Source organism: Eutrigla gurnardus (genome assembly GCF_963514095.1).
Source record: "Eutrigla gurnardus genome assembly, chromosome: 13".
NCBI classification, from domain to species: domain Eukaryota; kingdom Metazoa; phylum Chordata; class Actinopteri; order Perciformes; family Triglidae; genus Eutrigla; species Eutrigla gurnardus.
Window position 1 is genome coordinate 4387791 of NC_139936.1, and position 27526 is coordinate 4415316.

At 41.9% G+C, this 27526-nt stretch overlaps 3 protein-coding genes across 3 annotated transcripts in view; 1 reads left to right on the forward strand and 2 right to left on the reverse strand.

Annotated features, from left to right (window-relative positions):
• The window catches only part of LOC311023766 (AP2-associated protein kinase 1-like), a 166665-nt gene that overhangs the window by 91985 nt on the left and 47154 nt on the right, over nt 1-27526 (forward strand). The gene's annotated exons all lie outside the window — the stretch shown is intronic.
• Nucleotides 4972-10875, reverse strand: got1l1 (glutamic-oxaloacetic transaminase 1 like 1). Its single transcript, XM_084025551.1, has 9 exons — nt 10360-10875; nt 9088-9263; nt 8419-8600; nt 8055-8178; nt 7538-7755; nt 7298-7448; nt 6581-6746; nt 6273-6415; nt 4972-5951 (listed from the first exon to the last, which is right to left on the reverse strand). Exons 1-9 carry the CDS (start codon nt 10383-10385, stop codon nt 5812-5814), a joined length of 1326 nt encoding a protein of 441 aa, XP_083881677.1. The 5' UTR covers nt 10386-10875; the 3' UTR covers nt 4972-5811.
• Nucleotides 10984-20757, reverse strand: adrb3a (adrenoceptor beta 3a). The gene is made up of 2 exons (XM_084025550.1): nt 18664-20757; nt 10984-12858 (listed from the first exon to the last, which is right to left on the reverse strand). The coding sequence occupies exons 1-2, from the start codon at nt 19971-19973 to the stop codon at nt 12831-12833; spliced, it is 1338 nt and encodes a 445-aa protein (XP_083881676.1). The 5' UTR covers nt 19974-20757; the 3' UTR covers nt 10984-12830.

Genomic DNA, 27526 nt, shown 5'->3' on the forward strand with positions numbered 1-27526 from the left:
GCACAACTGTGATTACAGGCTCTGACACGTCTGACATTTCTCAGGTTTTTCATTCAAGTGGACATTGAACAACTTGTGTTTGCAGCCATTTTTACAGTAGAAGAAGCATCCATCATTCGTCGATATCTGTAATCATGGCAAGGACATTTTACTGTGCTCTGCAATTTAGATCACTGTGCTCGTTTTGGCATCTTTGAATGACATGCTCTCAGGCTGTGCGGCTATACAGTCATTCCTGATTTCTCTGTTCGGGTAATAAAGGGTGTTTCTGCCTGCACTTGTGTCTGAATAGTGCGGTCAAAGAAAACCTGAAGAAAAGCAACTAAACGGGCGAGTCAAGGCTCATACTCCGCCTCTTGAGAACTATAAGACAAAACAAGTGATTCAGAAACCTAGAAGGTTGCAATGGAAAAAACCCAGCAAGAAACCTGATGACAGACATTTGACTGAATAGCCGCTCGGCACTGCGACAAACAGTTCTGAACATTCAGCAAGAGCTCATTTTCAAGGCCAAATAAAAAAGTGGGAGCAAAAGTATCCTCTATTTCCTGCAGCAAAAAAAATAAAGAGAAGAAAGCATCTTTGAATGATGTGTTCCTCCTGTGCAGACAGCTTTATGTTGGTGTTGAATGATCTAACCTTCCCAGCCTGTAAACAGCTGCTAATGTGGGTTACAAGTATGTGAATATATCCTGTGGCTTACTTATATAATTTCATCATTTCACCTTTTTTAAGGGCTGCCGTTTGTTGTCATCTTACATGCAGCATCTTGTTTTTTTTTAAGCTGAATGTCATCTTAAGTCGATACAACACTTTGTCCACAACAGGTTGACATTTGTGGTTTTCAGTGAAATGGCTTCACAACTATTAGATAGACTGACATGACATTTGACATTTATGGCTGGCATTTACAGGCTGAACTGTTACAACAAAACCAAAAAAGTCTAGTAAACCCATGCGGTGAAATTCTTTTGATGCCATCCCACCCGCCTCAGTTGATAATTTTGTTTAATTAAACATTGCTGTCACAAGTCCAACTGAAATTGCAGGATTTAACTTTTTGTAATGAAAAATAAAGTAAACGGTGAATGAGATATAGAAGAAAGGCTGTTGAATGGCTCTTTTGTTGTGTGGCAGGCCGCTCTCTTTCACCATGTGACCTTCTGTTCTGATAGAACTCAGTATTACTGCGTATTTACTGTAATACATTATGAGTATTTCTTTAAATCGGTACTTTTACTTGAGGATTAATGAAAAAAAAAGTCTGAATTCGGAAAAAAATGTCACATGGCCCTAATCGTCTTCCGTAGCCAGGAGGTAACCTATCAGAGAGCAGAAGAAGCTGCAGGTGTGTCTGACCGCAAGTGGGCGGGGCTACAGAGAGGAGCCACGCTGCATTCCGGAAACGTTCACGGGTGCGCGAGCGCCACTTGACGCGCAATTAAAGCGGAGGATCACACATAGTGGGTGTGGTTACGTAATTAGGGTAATTATAGCTTGGCGTAGTTAAACATGTTGCACCTATATTCGATGAATGACTTTTTTAAATAACCGGAAAGCAGCGAAAGTGACACCTCCATCAAGTTTGTGTGACCTGTAGGCCTACAGAAAGGGGCGCGGCGGGTCCCGTTAACAAGCTAACTAGCTAACATGCTAACAAGCGATGCCGCTGAGGCCTTTTCCGGTTTCAGGGAGGGGTGTGAGGACTTCCTGTGAGGCCGAGTGGACTGGTCATACTGGGAAAGAGTGGACTGGTCATACTGGGACAGAGAGGCCAAGTGGACTGGTCATACTGGGACAGAGTGAACTGGTCATACTGGGACAAAGAGTGGACTGGTCATATGGTGCCGTTGAGTGCAGGTGAGTACAACAACCGTAGATATCCTTGACAACAACAACAACCTTACAGGAACGCCAAAAAGGACGTTGCCTAGCAACGTATGTCTGCGCGCCAAGAGGTGCCGTCTCTCTCTCTCCATCCCTTGTTGTTGATTTTGGCTGCAGACGCTGTGGGGTTTATATTGTTTTCCATGTCTGGATTTTTTAAAATTATTATTCTACTGTTGATGCTAAATGGTCTCCTCTTTTTGTTTGTGATCCATACTTTGTTTAATTGTCCAAGTTTGGTCTCTTTTTTTGGTTAATTCTTGCACTGAGGAGGTGTTTATTTATATAATTGATAAATCCGTTGTATGCACACAACTGGCCATTGAATGCCTTTTTGGTTTGGGAACTCTCTCGTCTCTTTTCTGACAAGTCTGACATGGTTGGTACCAATATCTAAGTTGTTTTAGTCAGCTTCAGCCCCCCGAAGACAACAGCTAGGATCATCAGCTGGGATCAGGGAAGGGATGATATAGGATTGGATCAAGATTTTAAAAAAAGAAGGGAAAAAAAGACATATATAGACATAAAATAATTAAAAATCCTTCATTTATGCAGGGAGAACTTGTTGTTTCCTTAAAAAAAGCATGTGTCTTGTCTTACCTGACAAGTTTCGGCTACCTTGCCTCCTTCATCAGAGGTGTCACATGATGTTGGTGTGACGTCGTCTGTGATGTGTTATATGGAGTTTTTCATCCCACCTGATGTGGTGTAAAAAGTATATCAGTAGGCTGAATAAACCTCTTCGGTATTTTGAAATGCCATTTTAAGAGTTTTAAGCATATTTTGATGATTGTCGGGGTCATTTTGTGAATCGCAGGATGACGTTCTGAATCAGAAGAGGCCCCTTTGTAAAATCAGGTCCACAATTTAGTCGAATAACACACACAAGTGGAGCCCTATTTGTAATTGCTCTTATTATAGAGGCTTATGTGATTCAGGCTATTCCTGTGTTATCGTTACTCCACTTGAAATGAATTATGTTTGCAGTGAATCATTGAAAGTAAATAGAATTGGTGTTATAGGCTTCTTTGTTTGCCGTGATTACTGTTTGTTTACTCAGTATGAATCAGCACTAGAAGGCTGCAGGCCAGCAGATGACCACCTAAAATCATGTTCTCCCGAGTGTCCACTGAGTGGTAGCCATGTTCCCTTAATTTGCTGCCTCGACTGTCATCTTGTTGTGAGATCTGCTCACGCAAGACAACTGTTTTTGTAATTATTTAGACCCTTTGTGGCATGTGATTACTCCTTCAGAGTCTGGCTCAGCAACAACGTCGCTACTCTGATGTGTGTGCTGAGGAGACGAGGTGATGTGGTTCGCATATATTTTAATACTCTGGCATTAAATTCAGTAGTGGCACAGTCTTGTTAATTATTTGAATAAGATTTCAAGCAATGCCTTTCTCCCATTTACTTTTGTTTGTTGCAGACCATGTAAGTTTCTATGGCAATATTTGTATTTAGGCAATCCCATTTATTCATGCATTCGAGGATGTGGAATATTAGGATGCATGTCAACAACTTGTCCTTACTAAACATGAAACCCATGAGCGAGCATCTGCAACGCTAGGTGAGCACGCTCGGATGCAAATCAAAGGGCATCAGCATCTAATGGCTCTGACTATGTGCGATCGAGGCCGTTGATTATCCTCGTCGTTCACCTTGGGTCACCGAAAAGAGAAGAGCAAACACACTGCCTCCATTAAATACTGTGTCGCCGACCTGTTTCTCACAACCGATCATCAGCTGGTGACAATAGTGGTTCATAAGAGGTATAAAGTTAGTTGGATAAAAGCTGTATGTTTCTGGAAAAAAAAGGAGGTTTCCACAGAGATGTGCCAGTTTCCAGATGAGCAGTCATTGGAGCAATTGGATGTTTTTTCTTGGTTGAAAGGAAAAATATTATTTGGCAGGAAAAACCAATACAAAGTAATCCAATACGAATACAACTTGTTCCAGAAAAATAGGTTATGCTGTGAGAAGCACCCAACCTCTTAAACCTGCAGCATCGAGAATTTTATTAAAAATTATTTGGCCCTCTTATTTGATCGCTCTGCCAATTTAGCACTCAGAAATTATGGTAGTTATTAACGCACTCATAATAAGTTAATCATGGCGAATTTCCACTATTTCTTAAAATGTATTTGTCCTTTTTATGCAGGGAGGTCTTATTATTTCAGATAGTTTGATTGATTTTCATTAAAAAGGATGTTCACAAAATAATGTGTTAATAGAAATATTTGTTTCTTAATATAAAGTAAAATGATACCTGTATGTTTAAGTGCCATTTTTACAGTTTTAAGCACATTGTTATGATTATTATATATCATGCTTCGCTGAGTCATCAACCTGGTTGATGAGAAGACATTTGTAAAATGAGGATATTTACAAATATAAATATGTCACACTGACCTGGGATATTTGAATTTAATCGAGAACTAACATACATCAAACTCATGTGAGGCACAGACTTTGAGACGATGTCATGGTTGCATACTTAGCAAACCCGGTTGAATGATAACTTTCAATATATTTGACATTATTTTGTGAACTGAAAGGAATCCATGAGGCCTGAAGGCATCCTTTTGCTCTGACTGCGGTAACATTATGTGTTGTTTGCCCAAGGCCTGTCACTCTGAAGGTTTCTCTCTTTTCTCTTCATTCACAATATATCACATAGATCTCAAGGCTGGACATCATCTTCAGAACCCGTTGACACTAACAAAGTCACTGACGTGTAACTTAAAATGACTCATCTCCTGCAGTTCATGTTACATACGTAAAAGAATAGCTTGACATTATGGGAATTTCACTTATTACACTTACACGTTTTCATAGCTTCTTTATTAGATTAAATCCAAAGTGCAGATTTTACACATTACATTTTTGAACATTTCAATCATTTAAACCAAGCTTACAAGCTGCTGGCTTTAGCCTTACACCGTTTCTCCAGCAAAAGCACCAAAACAATATCAACTGTAGGAATATATGAATACACTTAAGCCTGAAAGATCCACCTTGTGATTTTATTCTCAAAATATGGTACAGTATTATTCAAACCATGCAGCATCATATTATTATTACATGTTAAGTAAATGTAAGTACATTGTGCATTCTATTATTCTACATGCAAAGTAAACATTTCAATGCAGGACTTTTTCCTCTACGGTATTAAAAGTTTTACTATGTGACCAGTTTATCCAAATATTTAGTTTGTAAGTGAGCTTTGCTGGTTCTCGGCCTTGAAGCCAGCCCGGCCGTCACCTTGCATGCTCCGGTGAACCCACGGTGCCAACAGTCTGCTGCTAAAATCACGCCCAGTGACTCACAGGCACTAACATGCATAGGTGAGCTGACCTGGCTTAGAGTTTTTTTGCTGGCGGCAATTAGTGTTAATGTGGCAAAAGCATTCACAATTTGAGTTGCAATGGCAGAGTGGTGTTGTACTTACAGGCTATCCACGCGCTCATTGGTTTACATTGTCAAGCATTCATCCTCCACCGTGGACGACATGCTGGACTGGAGAGCCTCGAAGCTCCCGCTGCTGCACAAAGTGCTGTTTATTCAAAATTGTATTGAGCGTGTCTAATGTCTGGATAGCACTACATTCAACAAAGCAGACCTTCGGGTCGCCAGTAATAGAGCCGTGGGAAGTAGTGTCAAGTAGATCAGATGAGCTCTTCTTGAAATATGCCAAGTACACAAAGACTAGATTACACCTCTGTCATGAAGAGGTAGACGTTATTCAGTAAGCGATTATATGTTGAGCTACGTGATTCTGTATATTTACCAGATTTAACATACAATAGCTGCACCTGCGCTAGTAGTCACAGTAATCTTGGTGACGCATGAAAACCAGAATTTCAGCCAGGCTGAAAAGCCCACTTCCACACTGATTTCAGTGCCCGATCATGAGCCATACGGTCAGAGTGAAGTGGTAAGAGCCAGATGAATGGACTCCACAATGTAGTCCAAATTACCACCATTGATTGCACTCACGTTGAGACAGCCACCAGGGAGCAGATACACGTGTCGCCTCTTGGCCAGAAATTCTACCTGCTCACCTGAAGTCAAGAAATCACAGGAAATACAGTGAAAGCACGTCACTATTATATTACAGCCTTTATTGTTGTTGTATCGTAAAAAAAAAGGAGGTAAGAAAATGTTCATGATGAAATAAATCATCTCTATTGTTAATTAATCAAATATAGTGTAAAAGTTCAGGAAATGAATATCCCTTTGACACCGAAAGCATGAATATTGCCGTAAAGCCTGTAATTGTAAGTCAAACACATTTCAGAACTATGTATAGAGTACAGTAACGGCCTATTATATTATATTGGCAAATACCCAACATGGCAGCATGTGTGCAGTTTGCTCCTCACCGTTCAAGCCTGTAGAACAGTAGAGTCCACCTTGTTGAGTCAGGTGATCCCAGCAGCCTGGAGTTCCCAAGAGCCTCAGCCTGTCTCTCAAAACTTCTCGGATCAGCATTAATCTCTCCACCATGCGCTTTACTTCTTCCTTCCTGCGAAATAGAAACAGTTTGGAAATAATATCTAAAGTGTATATCTGTGAGCACAAGGTGCATTTTGTAAATGCCAGTAGATGGACTTCTACTGATACAGAAGCAACGTGGCCGCCCAAACCACATTCTCCACAGTCCACATACCGGCTTATTTGTTTTACTCACCATTCAAAGTGATGGGCCGGGTTGCTGAGGATCGTGGCAATAACATGTGCTCCTCCTACGGACGCCTGGGACCACAGAGACCTGACTACTTTGTCAGCTTGAGGCCGCACAGATAACAGGAGGGAGTTCTGCTTCACGACGCACAGGAGGTGTCCGACCGCCTCGCCTTACAGAGGGAAGAAGAGGAAGATGAGTTCTGTGTTACATCGCTCCCTATCTCTTATGTTTCTGCTCTTGAAAATGAAGATGGGAAACTTTTGAAAATGAAATGCAACAAGTCATACAGAAGCTGATCCGCCTCACAATTTTGGGGCGATAGGACGCATATCATGGGCACAATTTCCCAATAATTGAGCACGCTGTTTTTCCATTATCCGGATAAGTGTGAATATTTTCACAAGTGACTTGAAAAATCTGTTTATCCATTTACTTTATTATTGTTTTATTTACTTTATTATTGTTTTATTTTTATTTTCTTAAGAGGAACAGAAGGGAAAAGCTGTTTGCTTTGTGTGTCTTTGGTCTGTGTTTTATATATTTGTTGGATTTGCATCAGAAAGCGTGACTGTGACCCGGTAGAGCGTGCATCTTCTGTCGTACAAATTCAAATTGACTTCCTGCCGACCAGCCCAGAGCGGCACTGATTTAACACCACAGGTCACTATTTGTACCATGGGCTCACTCAGGTCCGTGGACAATAGTCGTCATATCACTCACCATATAGTCCAAAGCAGTGGGAGAAGGACTGAGCACAGAGGAGCTCCATCCCCTGCGATGCACAGTACTGAACAGGCCAGACGCCTCGCTCTAAATCTCCACAGCAGAGCGCATGAGGAGGCAGCAGGAGGAAAGGGAAGAGCCTTCGCCTCTGGTAAAAAAGAGTGATGAGAAGGCAAACTGTGATCTAAGTGCTGGTGAGGAGCTTCTGTTAAAGAGCGTAGATGTGCCTACTGTTACCATAACGAGTTTCAGAATCCGAGCCCACTGATTCTGAGAGAGGTCTGCTCCGGTCGGATAGTGAGCAGCCGATGACAGAACAACAACACTTCGCTCCGGAGCCTTCGCCAGATCCCCCAGAAGCCTCTCCAAACAAACAGCCCGCTGCTCGTCATCCCAGTAATAATACTCACGGATATCTCGGATCCCTGCTGCCTGGAAGATGCCAGCCAGCGTTTCTGCACACAAAGAAATATCACATTAGATACCTGAATCAGTACAAGCTCCTCCAAATGAGTGCTTCCTTTAACTGCATGTAATTACAGTGTGATGCCACCGCCGGGAAATTAGAACATTGTAAATCTTATGATGAATTTCTTTTAAAAATAATCGCATTATGCAACATTTTTTCTCCTAGTCTGAGCGGCGGGATCACTATCCGGTGCGTCTTCACAAGCATAATCTGACGTGCTCCAGCATTATAGAGCCAACACTATCGTATAAAACGCTGTTCAGAGGAAGTGAGGTGATACTTAACCGTCACAAGGGGACGAGAGGTAGACGGGCCCGCACCAAACGGCAAAGACGTCATACCAGCGCCGCAAGAGTTCAGCCCCAAGACGCACAGCGGCGGTAAAACCAGGAGTCTGGATGCCGAACACCTGCGAGGAGTCACAAAAACACCAAGAGCTGAGTTAATATGACTGATCTGTAAACATCTGAGCACAAATCTATTGATTTATTCTGAAGATGAAAGCTTGGCATGAATCCATGGCTGTATAATAATAGATTTGAATGCAGAGCGCTGATTGATAAGCTGGCTGATTATGTGTAATGCTTCATGTGTTTGTGTACATGTAAACCTACAATCGGTTACAGTGCGTGTGAACAGCTGATATTACCCGGTCCTCCACGATAGCCCGACAGCTCTTCCCCAAAGCGACCTCTGTGGCTCGCCTGGTGAATTCAGTCAGACCAAGAGATGATGGATACTCGGGGCGGCTGGTGGGATCAGCACTCAGCTGTTGCTTTATTTTTCTAACGAGACGCGGTTCAAAGGTCTTCCCATCCTCGCTGTAACACTCTGCGAAAGACGGTTATTGCAAACAGGGTTTATTTGTTTTTAATCCAACAAAACACTGTGAACCCTCACGTGGCATCAGTCCATTATATTCCAGTTTTAATGTGTGATTTTAGGCAACTATCAGGTAAAAACTCATATATACATTCTATCTAGGTAAAGATAATAAAGTATAACGACTGGTGATTTAATGATCGAGTTTGCTTGCAGGTATAAGGTCTACACGTATGTTAACTCTATGTTAGGGTGAACATAACATATTATTTAAAGTCTGGTTTAAAGCTAAGGGACCTGATAACCTGCTCTTTTCCTTTCTGCCCTGGTACCATGCACCATGAAACCTAGCTAACATGCAGTTTCCATGCTATATTACAGATGTTTGCATCTCCATAAATAAGTCAATATGTAAAAAGTGGGAAAACCCTTCCCCTTTCTAGAGTTTAAAATCTATAGAAGTGTTTCTAAAAAACAGAGAGACAAGTGGACTCACCTCTCCCTGCCAGGTAAACCTTCCTGCTGTGAGTGTCTTTCTGGAAGGCGGACCATAGCCTTGTTTCAGGACTCCCTGCTGCCATGTGGGTATCGGTAAACACAGAGCGATGACCTCCCTGGTGTCCATTTTGCTCGGCCACTTTTTCATTAGGGCTGCAGCCGGGTCGGCTCATCCTGAACCCAAGCAGGCAAATCAGCCCGTGAGCCGCAAGCCTTTTGTTTAGGCACTGTTGCCAGGCTGCAGCACGTATTTGGATACTGTCGCCGGGGCAACGGTGATGGATGAGGTTATCACTCCCTTATTTGTGGGTCTGGAGAGTTAGCGTTTGTCATCACAGTGAGCCATCATCAAATAGACTAGGCTATCTGATCATGACAGGATCAGATTAGGTGAAGATGAGTCCCAAATGTAGTAACTTCAGCCTCCAACACTGACAAGAAATCAGTTCGAAAAGGACTCTCTGCTCCTCATTAAGATCGGTTTTGGCGACTTGACAAAAAACATGTACCCTCTGAATGATTCAAGGATCGATGCTTTAGAGAGCGGATCAAGAGGCTTCATTTAAGTGTTGCCTATTCACTTAGTACATGTCCAATCAGCATGCGCTGGATGTTTTCTTTGCACATTTTTGAAAGGATTTCTTGCTTTCATGGATTTCACTGAGCTATTAGACTTTGTATTGAATAGATGGGTTTTTTTTTTAGACCTCATAGAATGTTTGGACATCAAACGTACCTCCAGATTGTGGAATTATATTTACTTTGTCATCTTAATACGCTGTGTATTTTCTATGTGCACCAAATCACATTTCCTTCCTCGGAGACCGATGGAAAAACATCCACCCAGCTTCCCTACAGAATAATACTCTTCAGGTTTTAACATGACACCAGAGTGCTGGTGCAGCAGTCTTCTGGGAAATGGAGGCGTTCCTCTGGGGAAGGGAACTGAAGAACAGTCATTTCATGGGGATGAAGGAACCTCAAGCTATTATAATGGAAGACGTTCTGTAGTTTACTTTATGAAGCCGGTAATCATCATTCACTGCACTAGATGGCAGTAGATGGCCAAATCTGGTTAATTAGCTAAATGGGAGTAATTGAAGAAACACACTTTTCCTCAGAGAATCAGCAATTTCAGCAAAATGGCAACTTTAATAGCATCATTATTTGTAGAGATGTGTTGGAAAATCCATCACAGAAAGCCATTTTTTTTTCTTTCATCAGTACAGAAATCATTCCATTCTGAGGGAGTAACAACGGAAACATTTACCTTTCTCTTTGTGGACCGCTGGCCATGTTGTTCTCACGTCACACTGCCATGTTGCTGCAGTTGAAATATCTGTAGGATGTCAGGTTGTGTGTGTGTTTGCTCAGTTGTCCATAGAGTCAAACAACCATGGACCCTGATACAAAGGTAACAGCTTAGAGGCTCGTGGCCATCTGAGCCATCTCATAGATGACTTTGTTTACTCTGCTGTCAGAGCTGAGGCTGTAAGTTATTAGCAGAGTGTCTAGAGTTGTGAACTGGACCCATTGATGCCTCAGTCACGCTACCACGTCTGCAGGATGAATCCACAATACTTTATCTAATTAAGGTGCTGTTGGCTGATTAGATTCACGGGCTCCGAACTGGTGAGCTGAGAAGGAGAGGCCAGAAGAAAACTGTGATGCTCAGGACAAGCTGTCAGCACAGGAAACCCTCCACGGAAAAGTAGTGGCAAACAGGATCTGCGTATTTAAAGTCGAGCCATTTTTGCATGTCCAATCAAGAGAAGAGAGAGAAATAAATAATAATAAATACTGCACGCTTCAAAGTAGTAGATCAGTGTCTGAGTTCCTTCTTCAGGACTAATACAAAACCTGTGCATGAAATATATATATATATATATATATATTTTTCATTATCATATTAGTGGGAATATAATTCGTCACCATCACCTTATTTGAATTGCTTGTTAAATCAACCAGTATGATGAACCAAAATGTAAATGTTAATTTGGATGCACTTGTTTCATTCCTATATGACATCCTTCTCTTTTCCCTTAATGTTTGAATTTTATTTCAATCCAACTCTCGTCTTGGACAACATTATAACAGGAATCAGCTGATAAAAACGAGGCTTAATCTCAGACAGGACAATTGTTTCCACTCTTTGTTAGATGATGTAGCTGGAGTCACACACCCCACCTGGCAGAGCTAACGTTGGTCCCAGTTTGTTTTCAAATGACTCACATTCAGCTCTTGGTTTATTTTGTCTCACTTCTGAATCTTGGAAATGATTTTCGGAATAAAACATGATGTCTACTCAGACAGAGCCAAAGATGACTTAAAATAATGGAAGTTGTTTGGACTCGCCACACTGCAGTGCTCAGAGTTTTAGATGTGGCGGCGGTGGGCTCGGCCCTCAAAAAAATAGTTTACATGCTTCTTCTTTAGGCCGCTAAAATTCTGAAAGTGAAACAAGCTGTGAAGGAAAAATCAACATCTGGTCAAACCGTCATATATAAGAAGTGGACGTAGTCATGGTGACGTCCCCCGTTGGTTCGTGGACGACGGTTTTGAAGCCTCAAGTTCAACATGTTGACCGTCACCATCTTGGTTTTTTTGGAACCAGTGAAAGGAAGTGACCATATATTTTTTTAAATCGCCACACAAACATTTCCAAGAGGCAGTTTCAAGCCGTATTAATCCAGATAGATGGTTTTCAGAGTAAAATATTTAGACACAATAAGTGGTGTTTAAATCTCAACTCTATGAGCTCATTTTTTTAAAGCGATTTACATCATTACGGCTTTTCTTTACTTCCACAGTCGTGACTTTGTAGACAGAGAACACTTGATCAATGTTACACAGTTTCATAATATTTTATTTCTCAATGCAACAGATGATGCTATGTGAGTAATAACACACGACAAGGAGTCCCGATATAACAAAATAATGGAGGACACGGAGCCATCAAGTCCCATTATTTTCCTATATTTGGACATGTCGGAGTGTGTTATTGTCCTTATATCATGGCCGCTTACCAAAGGTAGGGAGCTTCCTGGTAACATGAAGCAGAAGTGTTTAATTATGGTCACCCGCAGTGTGCAATACTGTACCTTAAACAATGAGTGATACTGATGAGTAACTGTTTTATATCCGAGTTGTCCTGATATAGCTTAGGTTTTAACAGCCAGCCATGGTATAATTTATCATAGATAACTAGTGTGTGGATACAGAGTTCAGGCCCAAAACAGAAAGATTAAGACTGAAAACAGACACCACAATGTGAATATTTGAATGAACAGCCCTTTTTGGTTTAACTCACTGGCGAGTTGTGAAGACACTCTTGCCAGAATCACGACCTCGTATGAAGTTGGCCAACTTTTTGTATTTTGCTACAGATTCAGTGTATCATAAATAGATAAGTTATCACATAATATACTGTACAAAACGAGTTCATGCTGTCATTTTTAGAGACCACAGGCCACTTACGCTGGGGCCGAAGGTCGACTGGAATGCATTTAACACTTGCACTTTGGCGTCGCCTAATGTCTGTGAAGTGCTGAGCTGCAGCGGTCCATCTCCTGTCCGCAGAGACGCTCTGTGCCGGTCCGGACCAAGTCTTCTCTCGGGTAAATCCAGTCCTCTCTGTGGGGTTCGGTCGACGTACTCTTCTTTCGGCTCGCCCTCGCGACTTTGCGGTCTCGGCCTTTTGCGAGACAACAGCTTTGCTTCAGTAGCGTGACATTTTACAGTTCATCCGTCCTTTTCCTGCAACGTGAAGCTGAAAATAGATGGACAAAATACGTGAGTATTGGGAGGACTGAGGAAGACACATGACCAGTGGGGCATTTCAAGGACAGCACAAGCCTTTTCTCTCTTTTCTGTGGACTTGAATTTAAGCCATTGGCACATTACAAAATCTGGTGGTTCAGCGCTGATGACTACCTGTGACATAAATGTGCCTTCCTATGATTATTGTTATGGTGAGGTTAGTGCTGTAAAGTGGGCGCTATTGTGGCAAAATAGAGTATAAACTCGTACTTGTGAATTTGAGTTTAGATGCAAGGCTGGGATATGTGTATGCTAGCCATTAGCATTAGCTATTAAAAGGCTAATTGGTAAAGGTAGCGGTTACTCTCCACTAATGCTCCTGCCACCACATTCTGCAGAGTCGGGTTATGTTGGTTTTAGGCTGGGCCGGGCAGGTGACTAAAGTTGGCTCCATTGGCGTCACCTGGCTCCAGAACAGCCATTAGCGAAATTCAATTACAATAGCGAGGTTTCAAGCAGTAGAGGGCAGTCTTTATGCATATTTATAACACAATTTCAAATACTTTGCACTTAAATGTCAAGATTTAGACCTGAATTAATAAACAACACTACTAAATACGCAAATTGGTTTTCAATTGAAAAATATGATTTGTGGGTTTAGTTACTCCGTCCATTGTTCTATATTTTGGTTTTTTTTGTAACTGAAAAACGTCTCATACTGAGGTCGGCTAGCGACTAGAAACCTCATATGTTTGGCAATCTTTGTGAGATGTCACCCTGCAAATGTATTATCTAACTGAGTATTATGACATGCTCACACCCTGTACAACATTCCAGTTTCTATCAGATAAGAAAGCTCCAAGACGACGACAACGGTTTGATATCTTACAGGTTATTTACCTTTATTTCATTATTTTTTTCTTGTTCATTATAGAAAGTTATCACAAGGTTAACTTCTTCCCTTTTATGCTTTTTAAGAAACTCTTCGTGAAACCTTTGTTTCCTCCCAGCTAGACTGGAATTCTGATACGATCACCCCCACTGTACATGTCTCCACAGGAAGACATAAACTACCTACAACTGTACGCTGTGCAGAAATGTGAACGCATACGGGAAACAAATGAAGTGCAGTAAAAAAACAATTTAAAGTGTGGCTTCATCAGAATTCTGATGCATGTTGAGAAGAAACACTGCAGTCTTTGGTCTATTTCAGAGATTTTAAGGTTCTACGTTTGGATGATTTCATGGAAGAAGTCACCTGAAATAATAATAATGTGTTACACGTACTGTTAAATCTCATATTCACACAAGTTGTTGGATTATTTTAAATCACAATCCACAGACAAAGATCGCACATATTTACTCGTCTCGAATCAAGATGAAGGAAAATCCATTCATCATCTGTGTATTTTCTGACTTTAAACCCGCCTGTCAGAAGGGGATGCAGTTGGAAATCATTTATTTAACATATTTTTTTTACATTTCATTTAAGAGGAACGCCTCTAATACAATGGATTTCACGGCACCAAAGTCATTTAGTCATTTAAATGCATTTATTTGATGTATGTGGAGCTGATAAACTGGCAACTTTTCATGAAACGGTGTGTGAACAACATAAGGCCTCAGGTTAAGCAAATGTATTTAATTTACCAATAATGTGAATATTTTGATGCTGTTAGTGTAATACAATATTGATTTAACACAGCAAAAAATGTTGATTATTAAATGATTGCTTTTTTTTTTATCTGTCCAAACTTTTACCATTTTGATTTCTCCTGCTGTGTGTTTGCTCAACTCCCGGATGCCTGCATTTAAATACCGCGACGCAGCGTGATGGTTGCTGATATCAGCCAGGCTTGAAAGGGAGTGTTGGAGGTTTCTCACAGGTCACTTACCACCATGTTTTGCTTTATTCTGTTCCTCGTTTCATGCTCTCTTAGGCTTGAGCTCACTCCAAGCTAACTAAACGCACATTATGGAAGTCGGTGAGGACCCCTGTTAGCACGGTAGCTCTGAATTACAGGGTTCACAGCACAGGAAAAAATACAGTAACTACTGCAACAGCAGGATACTCTAATGTGCACCTACTGATGTGCTAGCTGCAGCACTTTGACTTCTTACACCAGCAATTGGGTCGATTTGATATCACACTGTTAAGACATTAGCAGCTCAGCAGTGTAATGAAGAAGCTTGTCAATCACAAGCTCTCCACCGAATATGTCCTGTCTTAAATTCATTCTTGTGTATTTATCTGACAGTAGACGTAGCTTAAAATATCTTCCTTATTTACCTCACGCTATATGTCACCCTCGTTCTGCCATCACAAAGTGTCCACTAATCATCGGGTATTCTTGGAGGACTCGGCGTGCTCGCGCCGTTAACGCTATTTATTAGCAGCTATAATGACGGTCTGTTCCAGGAACACACGGCCACTTATAAATCCAAAATGCCAGCATTATAAACAAAATGTCATTTCTAGATTTGTCCTCATGAATATGGCTGAAATATTTACACTTCATTTGGAGTAATGAGCCAATTTAAGGGACGTTAAGGCGTCAGTATTTATGCTGGAAATGTCGTTCTCCACCTCCATCTCTCTGTGTTTTGTGTTAAAAAAATTAAATAAATCAGTTCCCCACAGCTGGAAGCTCACAAGCTGAGAAGCACAAAATATATTCAAGTTTGTGTTTGTTTTCATACCCTGAGCAGATGTGTTTTGTGAATAAAAATGTATTTGCGTGGCTTGTTGTGACCCATCAGCTTTTGCTTTGGAGCTAAATCTCTCAGTGATGTCTTGTCCCTGTGCCATCAGTGTCTGCTTTTCACATCAGATCTTGTTAATGTTTATCCCTTGAAGATGGAAAGTATGTTAGTGTGCACATTTGATAGCCGTGAAAGCCCGTCATTCTCCTTATTGAGCTGTTTTTCTCAGCAGCAAGATGAGTCGTTTTTTCCTCACGTGTGACCCTTCGTACTTTGCGATGCACAGCGACTTGTTTCCTGTTCGAGCTATAATGATGTCCTTCCATGATCTCACATGTCTGTGTGTCTCCTGCACTGTAACTCTGCAGGAATATCAGTCCAATATCTTTGCTCTAAACTGATGTATTCACTCATCATTTCTGCTCCACATCAACACTGTGGTTTATTTCACAATCTAGTTGGCTGCTGAAATGTTCCGCTCTCTGTTAGCTTAACTTTTAGTGTTCTCAATCACGGATAAACTGTGCTAACAAACTCCCCCCACCCTGTTCATAACACTCACTGAAGCCTCAAATCCATGCAGATTTTGTCATAAATACTTCCAGTACACATCAGGACTAATGCAGGAGCCGCCTGTCTCACTTTAGATCATTATGACAAAAACAAAAGGAACAAACAGACTCAACTTCAACCCGCCAGAAATTAATGTTGGCATCATACATTCCTGCAAACCATGTCCAATGCAGACGTTTCTGAACCAAAAATGCTTTTCATAAATATGTTTCGGCCTCGTATCACCCTTGCAGAAATGCACAATGCCACGTGGTTTTCGTTAAAATTATAACTTAGTGCAAAGAAATAACCAGAACCCTTTTAGTGGATGTAAAAACAGTTTGTTGCAAGCTGAAAGTCAATGTTGACTGTTGTTTTCACACATGACACTGTCTCCTGGGTGAAAGTCCTGTGTTTGTTTGACCCGTCCAGCTTTTTGCTCCGACTGATTGCAAAAACTGAACATTCAAAGTATCTGTGGCATTTTTTTTTTCCCAACTATGTTGACGACGTAAAACTTCAGGAATGATGAATTATTATGTGTTGTTTCTGTTATGCGGGGTAAAAGTGCACATGACATACATCCCATGGTGCATACGTGACAGCAGCTGGAGGCTGCTATGGGTGTTGATAAGGGCAGCAGTGTTATGCCCGCATGTAATCCTATGAAAACAAAGTAACTGGTGATAGTGGCCATTCAGTGCCGCCACTCTTCCCTAGTAACCACTCATGACGGTGGTTGTGCCTCGCTTGCTATCACTCGCTTGTATTTAAATAAACCTGTTCCATGTTGTCCCAGGGTTTAAAGGAAATACACTGCTCACTTGCTTTTTGTGTGTTGTGTGTGTGTGTTACTAGTAACGTAGATGTAGAAGGGTGACGCTGAGCTCGATAACAAACCACTCCAGCGCTCCAGAGTACCTGGACCCGTTTGTCGCGTTCCTTAATTCAACCCATCTCCAAGAGTCGAGACGGCTGGTCTCACTTACATTTGCAATCCGACTCAAAGTCTGCTGAGCCTTCCTCTTGGGTGATTTACTACAGATCGCATCAGGCTCCTTTTAAGGAAGACTCCCAAATGTATCCTGTTTTTAAAGCCCCATTAGTTATGTCTCTAAAACTCCACTGAATGGATGTCATGTAAAGACAAGAAAAATGATGTTGGGAAATTGAATTTTGTGTCCTGAAAATTGATCTCCTCATTTTGTATGGACATTATTAATCTTAATTTCAAACACTATAACTCACAGTGCACATAAATGTGTGACCAGATGACCCTTACAACCTTCAGTTGTGATTATTAGTGGTGAATATTATTATTAATTATTACATTTTAAAATTCAACAATACAGCAAATATTGCTAAATTAATTGCAATTCTTACATCATAGATTTCTATGCCATTTCTCAGGTTGTGCCAGATCTACTAATACTGCGTATCTTCCCGTATTCGGTGACAGGCCGAACCCCACTGAGCTCGTGTTAACGAGGTGTTCTCATTGGCTGTCAGTCTTGTAAACAGCCTCTCTAGTTGTGGGGGAAGTCTTGCGCGTAAGTGATAAAGATTAATCTGCTGCAGGGGGTGTTGGGCAGGGCACACTGAGGCCCACTGACAGGCAGAGAGCCACACTTATATTTGGCAAATGTTCTGAAATGTCCTCAAACATCACATCCTCCCACATTATGGCACAGTGTGTTTAGAGACCAGATAATGAGACTCTATAAAATGCATTTTATACTCTATAAAATACAAATGTATGTATTTTACTGTAAATTATTATTAAGAAGTGTGGATAAACTACACTACAATAAAATACCAGCAACATTTTTAACATATCAGCTGAAGTTTCACTTTTAAATTAGTAAAGTTGTAAAACCCCAACAGCAGCCAATGCTTCAGATATGATTTATTTATCTGCAATGTTCCTCTCCGAACTATTTTATTTATCAGACTGCAGCCACATATGGATATCTACTTAATTCACACTGGGTAGTAAAATTGCAGTTTTCTATCATACTGAATATAAATAAATATTATCTTCATTAACTTTGCTCTGTTTTTGATATATTTGATATCATTTTTGATCGACCAAAACTGTTAAAACACTGTATTTCTCTGAAAATTGCTTTTTTGTGATACAGATATTTTTGCACAGTTGTCAAATAATTATTGTTCTCTATGATCGAATTAGTTTTTGTTGGCAGCGATTATTTTTTAAAAGGAAAACATGCATCTTTTTTATCATCATCATTGAGCTTTGTTAATCTGCAATGCGTGTCCAAAGGCAATGATATAAACGCTCAGCACCATTAATGAGGAGAAGAAAATAAGGTTTCCCACCACCTCCTCCTGACCTCACTGTCCTGAGTTACTCTCATAGATGCACAGAGATTTCTTGATGAAGTATTATGTATACTTTTATTTAATTTAATTATCTGTATTCATCATGATTGTGGTTTTGCATGATGCTTGTAGAGTTGGAAGTATAAACACTTTTTTACAACGTTTATCATACTTTAAAATGTGTGTAGGTAAAATAAGATGAGACGGAGGGACTTACAATTTGCTTTCTGGCTCTGATAAGTCACTGAACTGCAAGCTGCCATTGGACTGCAGCGGATCGGGGAAAGCCTCCTCATTTTTGCTCCTTCCAAGCACGCTGGCCAGACTCTCACTGCCCTCGGTCCTGCTGCTTGGAGACTTTTGGAAAGAGCCGGCTGCGCCCGACTCCGCCTGCCACAGAAAGCAGGAGCAGCGAGTCCGCAGCTCCTTGTAGAAAGTGTTGAGCCACAGGGTGGACAGCCACGGACAGCCCAGCAGGTTCTTGAACGCGGTGCGAAACTCCGGGCTCCTGCAGTAGATGATGGGATTGAGGCCGGAGTTGATGTAACCCAGCCAGTTCAACAGTCGGAAGATCCTCTCCGAGGGAATGTCTCTTTCAAATGCGTTGATGATGTTGGCGACAAAGAACGGCAGCCAGCACACGGTGAAGGTCCCCATGATGATCCCCAAAGTCTTGAGGGCCTTGTGCTCCTTGACGAGTATTAGCCGCGACGGCCTCCGCTTGGCGCTCTTTCCCCGCGTGACGGCGATGGAGGGCGCGCACGCCGCCGGCAGGATGTTGTTGATGTTGGGTCTGACCTGCACCTGCGCTGTCAGACACTCGTTGTGGAAACGCATGCGGTTCTTATCTATGAGCTGGACCTGCCGCGTGGCTATTAGAAAGACTTTTGCGTACACGAATATCATTATGAGCAGCGGAATGTAAAAAGAGACTATAGAAGATGTGATGGCGAAGGCCCTGTTGGTCACGAAGTCGCAGCATGTCGGGTCGTCGTAGCACTTCTTTGCTGCTTCGTCATCGTTATCACGCCAGTACCCTTGCATAATTGGTACAAAGGAAATTAAAGCGGACACAAGCCAGACTAAGCAAACTATTAGCCGGGCACGCCACTTATTGAGTAGGACCTTGTATCTGAGCGGCCTCGTGATGGCTATGTACCGATCCACCGCGATGACGCAGAGCGTCTCGATGCTCGCCGTCACGCACAGGACGTCCACGGAAGTCCAGAACTCGCAGAATGTGTCGCTGAGCTGCCAGTTCCCCGTCACCACAATGGTGGCCCCCAGAGGCACGACGAGGACCCCCATGATGAGGTCAGCGCACGCCAGCGACATGATGAAAATGTTCGTCGTGGTCTGCAGCTGCGAGGTGCGAGCCACGGCGATGATGACCAGCAGGTTCCCCACCACGATAGTCAGTATGATGATGACCAGCACGACGAGGCTCCAGGGTCCCGCCGCAGCGTGGTAGGGCCCTGTTTTGTTGATCACGTAGGATGCTGAAGTGCTCAGGTTGCCATCCATCATAATAAGCCGAAGAGGTGTTTTTTAATTACGTTAACAAAGCTGAAGAATCTGCACTTCTCACAGGCATCATAAATCTGCTCATTAAATAATAGTTACTCTGTACTTTACGGTTGCTGCTCACATCTCACAGCTCAGGAGTCCCGTTCAAAAGGCAGGGAATGCTTTCCATGTTTCCAGGAGTTACCAGGACGTGATTGTGAGTGGAAGCTCTCCCGGCGTGGGCGACAACAGCAACATGTTCTTCTTCCCCACAAAAAAAAGATGCATCCAAACCGTCCACAAAGCTGAAACAATATTAGTTCACGGAGTGGCGGCACTTCCACCAATGTAGGAAACATTAACACAAAGCGTGGGAAAAAAGTTGTTGAGGAGAAAATCCGGTCGTGTCCATTTAAACAAGTCCACTGGGATCGGAGCAGTTTGTGTTTGTCGCCGATTCTTGCCTGAGCCACAATGTTGGACTGTTGGAGATCAAGCAACAGTGACACCGTTGCAAGAACCACCAGAGTGCACCAGAGTGGCTGGCCACTCTTTCTTTTGCTCTCTCTCTCTCTCTCTCTCTCTCTCTCTCTCCCTCTCCCTCTCTCTCTCTCGCTCTCTTACTGTCAGTGCAGGTTGCCCAAGATTGTTTTGGCTCTAATCACACCCTGGCTGAAGGAAGGGGAGGAGTTGTAAAGTGTGCCTCTGTGCTGAAGCCATACAGGGCTCAGCACCCTAATAGAGCCACACACACACACACACACACACACACACACACACACACATATATGTAACTGAAGGAAAAGAACAAATCCTGCATTAGATGGCCACGCATTGTTTACTTCTCAGTTAAAAAGTATGTGATGACCAATATTTCCTTCATATCGCTGAGCCACACTAAGCTTGTTAACCCATTAACTGTGTCCGTCACTTGACTGTGTCAACAGTGTGACAGGCTTTTCCACTGCTGGCTTCTGTTTCTGATCGTCAAATAGTGCTGGGTTATCTCAAACACACACTTCCAAGCCTTCGAGACCTCCTCAGCGTTTTGTCATCCATCTGAGCACCGGCTTTGTGTGCGTTTACAAAAAATATCAAGACTATTTTCGCACTATTTAATTGTGATTGTGGCTTATCTCCACTTTAACATGGCCACTCTGCAGGTTTATCTGTAATGCGGCTTGTGGTCAACTTTGCAGTCCACGAGACGCGAGGCGACTGGTGGAGAACAAGGAATAAGTGGCCTCCCTTTGACTCGAAGAAAGAAAATAATTGATCGCTATCTCGCTGTTGCTGAAGCCGGCGCATTGAAGAAGAACAATCGGGCAAATGCCTTCCATGCGATTCACTTCAGATATCCAGCGCTCTGCTGCGGTGGCGAGCTCCCTTGTCGCCGAGCAGTTCCTTCTTTGGTCTGATGAGCTGTACGACTGCAGCTGTGATTGCTCTGCCTTTTATTCCCACCTTGCATTTTACATCTACGTCGCGACAAGATAAACAAGAGCGCGCTTTTCATACCTTTCTGCATAGCTTTTGCGATGATTTTTTTGCCCAGAACATTTCAAGACTTTTTTGAAATTTTAACATATCTTCTTAAATGGCTACAATGAATATTTTTTACAATAAGAAATGTATTAATTGACACATTATTACCCGGTTTTCAGTTTGGCTTCAGAAGCTTTATAGTGAGTTTCAGCTCAATAGCTGTTCAGCCGATAACTTTACTGTCTTGTTCCACTCTCAAAGCATTGTTGAGAGCTGTTTTCACTGAGAAACCTCTAAATAACACAGTATACTACCACCTAATGGGCGACTGGCTGGTGAAATTTAGTGCCTGATATTTCCTTCAGAAGATCAAAAAGAGAACTTAAAGTGATAGTAGACTCACACACACATCAACGTTAAATGAATGCTAATGTTTGTTGAAGTCTACTTCGCTATAATGGCAGACCGGTGGACTTATGCAGGAGATTTTACGTCTACAGTATAAAGCTGCATCTGTACTTATTTGTTTCCAATAAACGTCATGTCTTAAACAAACGGTCTTGGGAGAGAATCTAATAGATGTTTAATCAAATTGTGTTGCAGCATGCTTATCCTTGCCAACATACACACCGGGTCTCCCTTCCCGTTCGCCCCATATAGGTTTAAATGGATTTCTTTCTTTTTTTTGAGACCACTTCTGACAGGAAGTTGTGGAATTGTGAGTGCATTCACAAAAGGGAAAAGCAGGCAAAAGCAAAAAACACTGGCGCCTTTTTGAACCTGATGACCAAGAGGCCCCATCTGACGGCATTTCTGTAGATGAAGGTCTCCACTGTGGAGCTGACAGCTTGATGGATGCTCATTTGTCTTTTTGCGTGAGAAGATACCGTTGATGGTCCTGGACCGAGTCCTGGTGTAGTCAGGCACGGCAGCTGGCAGGAGAAGGCTTGTTGATAGCGGAATTGGGCGTGACGGCTCTCTGACCATTACAGAGAGAGCCCTGTGATGATAAGATTACTGTAGGTGCAAAAATAACCCTGTACATTTTTAGTTTGAAATTTCTCTCACATGTCCCAATTAATGCCATGTGATGTCTGATCTGTTTGATCAAGTGCAAATACTTTCAGATTAACACGACTGAGGGTGTTGATCTTTTCTCTACAGAAAGGACACCCGAGAGGACACTTTATCATGTTTTCTGTAACTTTTCTCGACCCCTGCCTGTTCCCAGCTCCCTGCTCTCTGCTCCCTGCTTTGTGTCAATTGAGCTGTAACTCTGGATATGTATTTGACAGCGACTGCATACTTTTTACTATTTTTTAAATCTAAATAATCCCTCCAACTCAGTGTGCAGAAGGATTTACTCAGTGCATGATGTCAATCTGTAAATCATCTGTTTATTACATCCTTACTCCCCACATACAACGTACCATGGGTATGTCATCCCTCCCCCTCCATGGAAACCTCAAAGGCGATATTTTCTAATCAGCTCGTATTCAAAAAACTTCTGGTATTTCTCTGTCAAAGCCAACAGCATACAGGGAAGGCCTGATCCGTGGCAGCCATCTGGACTTTTCAAGCTTACATTTCAATTCACAACGCAATCCATCTGGTCAGCGCCAACACTTCCATGCTTGGAAAGGTCCGCGGTCGCTCTCCCACTCGCTGCCAGTGGAGAAAGCAAGAGGGTGTAAATCTTGCCGACATCAGTTCGCTCGCATGCAGCGGCAATGATGGTTGGCAATTTGTTAAACATGAGTTATCGATTTTTTTTTTTCCAATTGAGTGGCCCCTCAAGAAGTTGTTTGGATGTCCTGAAGTACCGACCTTTGCTTTTCCAGGAGGAGACGAGGGAGGCATTTAATGTCTCCATCCTGTCAAACAAAAGCAGAGCAGGAGCCGGCGGCGGGAGTGTGAATGTGCCACACACATGGAGTTCATGATATTCCATTTAAAAAAAAAGGCTCTGCTTTTAATCTGTCTGCACATTAGTTTCATTTTCACAATCCCACGTTTCTAAGGACTGTGATCGAAATCCAGAATGGATCTAATTATACTTTTTGCACCACGCCTTCACCGCAGTTTGGATTGTTTCGACTTTTCTCTGTACATCCCATGTTTGTTTGCACAGGAAATGCTACATTAGCCGGCAAAGCTAATCAAAGAGGACAGAGTGACTGCATGTGCAAAACAAAACCATCAGACCCCAGAAACCTAATGACGGCTCTACTCTAGATATAGTACTCGCAGGGTATTGTGACATTTATTGAGAATCTGAGGTTAATGCATTGCATAAATTCAATTTGACCAGAGAGAACTTCTTCCTCTATGAATCCTGTGGGAGCTAAAGCCCCAAAAGCAGCTCCCCCGGCCTGCAGATATGTAGTATGAGATCATGTGTCGAGGTGAGAGGAGGGTGGGTTTCCAGGCTGAGCTGTTCAGCCTTCCGCAACTATAATGCCGTGGGTAAATCGCGCTTGTTATGTTCTGAGTGGAACCACATGCTAAATTTTGAATGGAGTGTCTTCGGGGGGCTGTATACAGGCAACACTGAGGAACCGGCGTCCCTCCATGCTCTCTCAAGAGAGACATTCAAGACCAATGTGAGGCTATTTTTGGAGCCGTCTTAAGCATTTATTCCTGAAGACCACGCTGAATGCATACAGATGCTTCCAGACTCAGAGGGCATTCGCATACAATGAATGAACATTTTTTGGAATCTAAAAAATGAAAGGGGAAATTATAAGAAGGCCTTTTGCTAAAGATACGTCTCCAGAAGTGATTTAACAGGTTTGGGTTTTAATGCAGCAACAGTCAGCAGGTTCCTGCCTGAGGATCTGGTTATTAAGGGGAGAGCAGTTCATATATATTCAGGGGTCTGACTATGAAGGGCTTTAAAAGTAAAATGTTAAAATGAATCCCAAATGTTTGTCATGTGTATGTGGAGACGGCTGGTGTCTTCATGCCCTCCTATTGATTTTATGTCTACTAAGGGAAATCCTCCAGCGTGAAGCCTCTCCTATCGGCAGCATCTTAATTTAATGTCCGTTCTTTAACACGAAGGACGCTCTGCTTGTGTTTTCTTTGGGAGTGCTCGTACAGGCCGCAGCCTAATGACCAATAGTTTCCCCTATGTGCAGAACAGAACATGCTACTACAGCAGGAGTATGTCGTTCAGCTAGTTTTGAAAGCGCAGCGCTGTCACACCACATTAGGAGTCAGATCCATGCTGGCGTTTCCGTTTGGTAAACACTGCAACAAAAGTCAATATGGCCTGTTTGTCGTTCTGATTGAACATCAACCTCTTCTGTCGGCGGGAGCAGGTCTTTCCTGGCTCGTAAATCTGTGAGACCGTTGGCGAGGGCCATTACAACATGCTATTAGAAATCCATAGAGCCACAAGGTCCCCTATTACCGCTCAAAGGCAAACGATCAATTAGAGTCAGAAGTTGACACTGGCATTACATCTTAATAAAAAGAAGTGCTTTGCTCCTGATCATCCTCTGTATCAGTGTCAGAGTGAGGAAGGCTGGAGTTCAGGGTGCTGGCGCCAGAGAGACGGAGAGAGACGGGCTCTGGTTCAGCTCACCGCCGGTCCTGCTGGAGATCAATGACTACTGCTAGTGTCAGCAGCATGTTGGTCCCCTTGCAGCCAATGGGACTTTGGTTGACATTAATCACCATAATTGTTCATTACCACCTGTGATCTCACTGAATTATTGATGGTGATCCAGGTAAGATCCGCCAGTGCAGGTAAACATGCCAGTCGGAGGATGATGGAAGTCTGAATGTGAGGCAAAATAACCAGACAGTTAATTGAGTGTAGGAAAGTCAAATAAGGGCACAACAACAGCACGCAGCAAATATGGGTAATACTGTGTCCCTGCTTCAATGTAGACACTGACAATGTTCCATCAATCATGCTGAAATAACTACTATTACTGCTTTGAGCATGTTGTTGAAGTCTCAGATAAGCCTGGCAATCAAACACTGTGCCATCTGAGTTCATAACATCACTCAGAGGTGCTCGGTGAATAGCAAGACACATATATTGACTACAGTGGTATGAGCCCAAAACAAAAGAGTTTTGGTGTGATTTAATTGCCATAAATGGATAAATAAAGAATTCTGAAATAACTGCATAATGAAGAGACTTTGTAAAAAGTCTGAAGTCATGGTTTGTTAGGTCTGTCCGCATGACGATAAGCAAACAACTTTTGAAATGCTTGTTTTCTGAATGGAGTTAGGTACGACGGGAGGTAGGCTATGCTAAAAAATCATAGTAAAACTAATATGAGGTTCTGAGTCAACATATTTATTCAACACCAACAGTATGAACTGTTTTGTATTACAGACTGATATTATCAGACTGGCATTAGGGATTAATATACCTTGTCAAGCACCACAGTCACCCACTTAAGAACTGAGCTCCCTGAGATTTTCGAGCACCACTTTTGGTTTTGTTGCTTGGTACATTAATAGTAGTTGAATGGCTGCAGAGCAAATGTTTGTGAAACTGAAACAGGTTTGAACAGATTTGGCAATAAGGAACATCATGTTCAAGATGCCAAGATAGGGCCATTCTAGGAATCACGTCGTTGACCAGGTAGATCCTATCCTCCATGTGATTTCCAACTTAAGATACAAGAGATTTCATGTCGTGGAATCGAAACCAGTTGAGTTTTTTTGCTTGTATGTTTACACATTTGTATATTTGGGAGTGTTTTAAAATCGCTTTTGCGTCCTTTTGGTTGGAAAGTGGGACACTGTGTAGACGTTACCTGGAGTGACGAGCCGTCATGCTTCAACACACAGTGTGTACAGTCACACATTTTCCAGACTAATGTCAAAGCCCGGCGCAGGGCCTGGCTTAATAAACAAGGTGTTCCACCCATTTTCGCTGCCGGCTGCCCGAAGTGCACTGTGTTCAAATTAAGACCTGGAGATATTGTTTTTGTTGTACTATGGTCATAAACAGTCCCTATTTGGACTCCCAGAACCCTTTTTTTTTGACGGACCTGCATCCTCAGTGCAGTAACCAAATGTTTCCATAGACTTGTCATGCGAGCACAGTGCCTCCAGCCACAGCGTTTCAAGGCAGGTCATTGTATCTTTGCTTGTGCACCACCCTCATTAAGTGGCCTCATTACAGAGCAAGTCATTTATTGTATTTTAAGGGTCAGAAGGAAAGCTCTCTGATAATTCTCGGACAAAGATGTCTTTCATGCAGCCGTGCAGGACGTTTTTTCCCTGTACAATAAATATGTAGAGATAAAACGGATGAAACAAGCACACACCCATATGCTGCACACTAGTACACGCATATCTTTGTATGTAAAAAAAAAAAAAATGTGGTTTGACTTTCATTCATCCCTTAATCTCTAACCGTAGCCTGAACCCTCATCTCTTAACCTTAACACTAAGCTAACACTTCGTACTACATTCCTCTGATTTTATTCATCCTACAAACACACATGCATAAGTACAGTATACATACACCAAAGCTATATGTGTTCAAATGTAAATATTACTCTCATATATGCTGAGAATGAAAGAAAAAGACACCTCCATGCAGATGTGTGTATTTTTTATCTTTAAACTAAACTTAGCATATAAAGTATATGTGCCACATGTTTCTGTGGAATAAATCATAATACAGTTTGTCAGAAATATACTATACATTTCTACATGACAGCCACTTTCATTCAAATCCAACAGTTTTAAAACTTTTCCGGAGATTAATATTATGCCTCCTTGCAGTTCTACCTCAATTCTGATACACTACTTTTTCATGGTCAATTCAGAATTCAGAATTAGAGTCACTTAAATTCAGTAAGTTAGATTCAGGTCAAATTAATTAAATACAACTTAAATTAGACTCAACGTTTGAAATCAAATAAATTTAAAAAGTAAGATCCAAATAATATTTATTTAAAATACATAAAAATAAGGTAAGTAATAATTAAATCATTAATTACATTACTTTTAATAATAATAACAATTTTAATAAATATTATAATATATTAAAAATATATAAATATTATAATATATAAAATTAATTGAATTGTATTCATTGGGTCAGATTAATT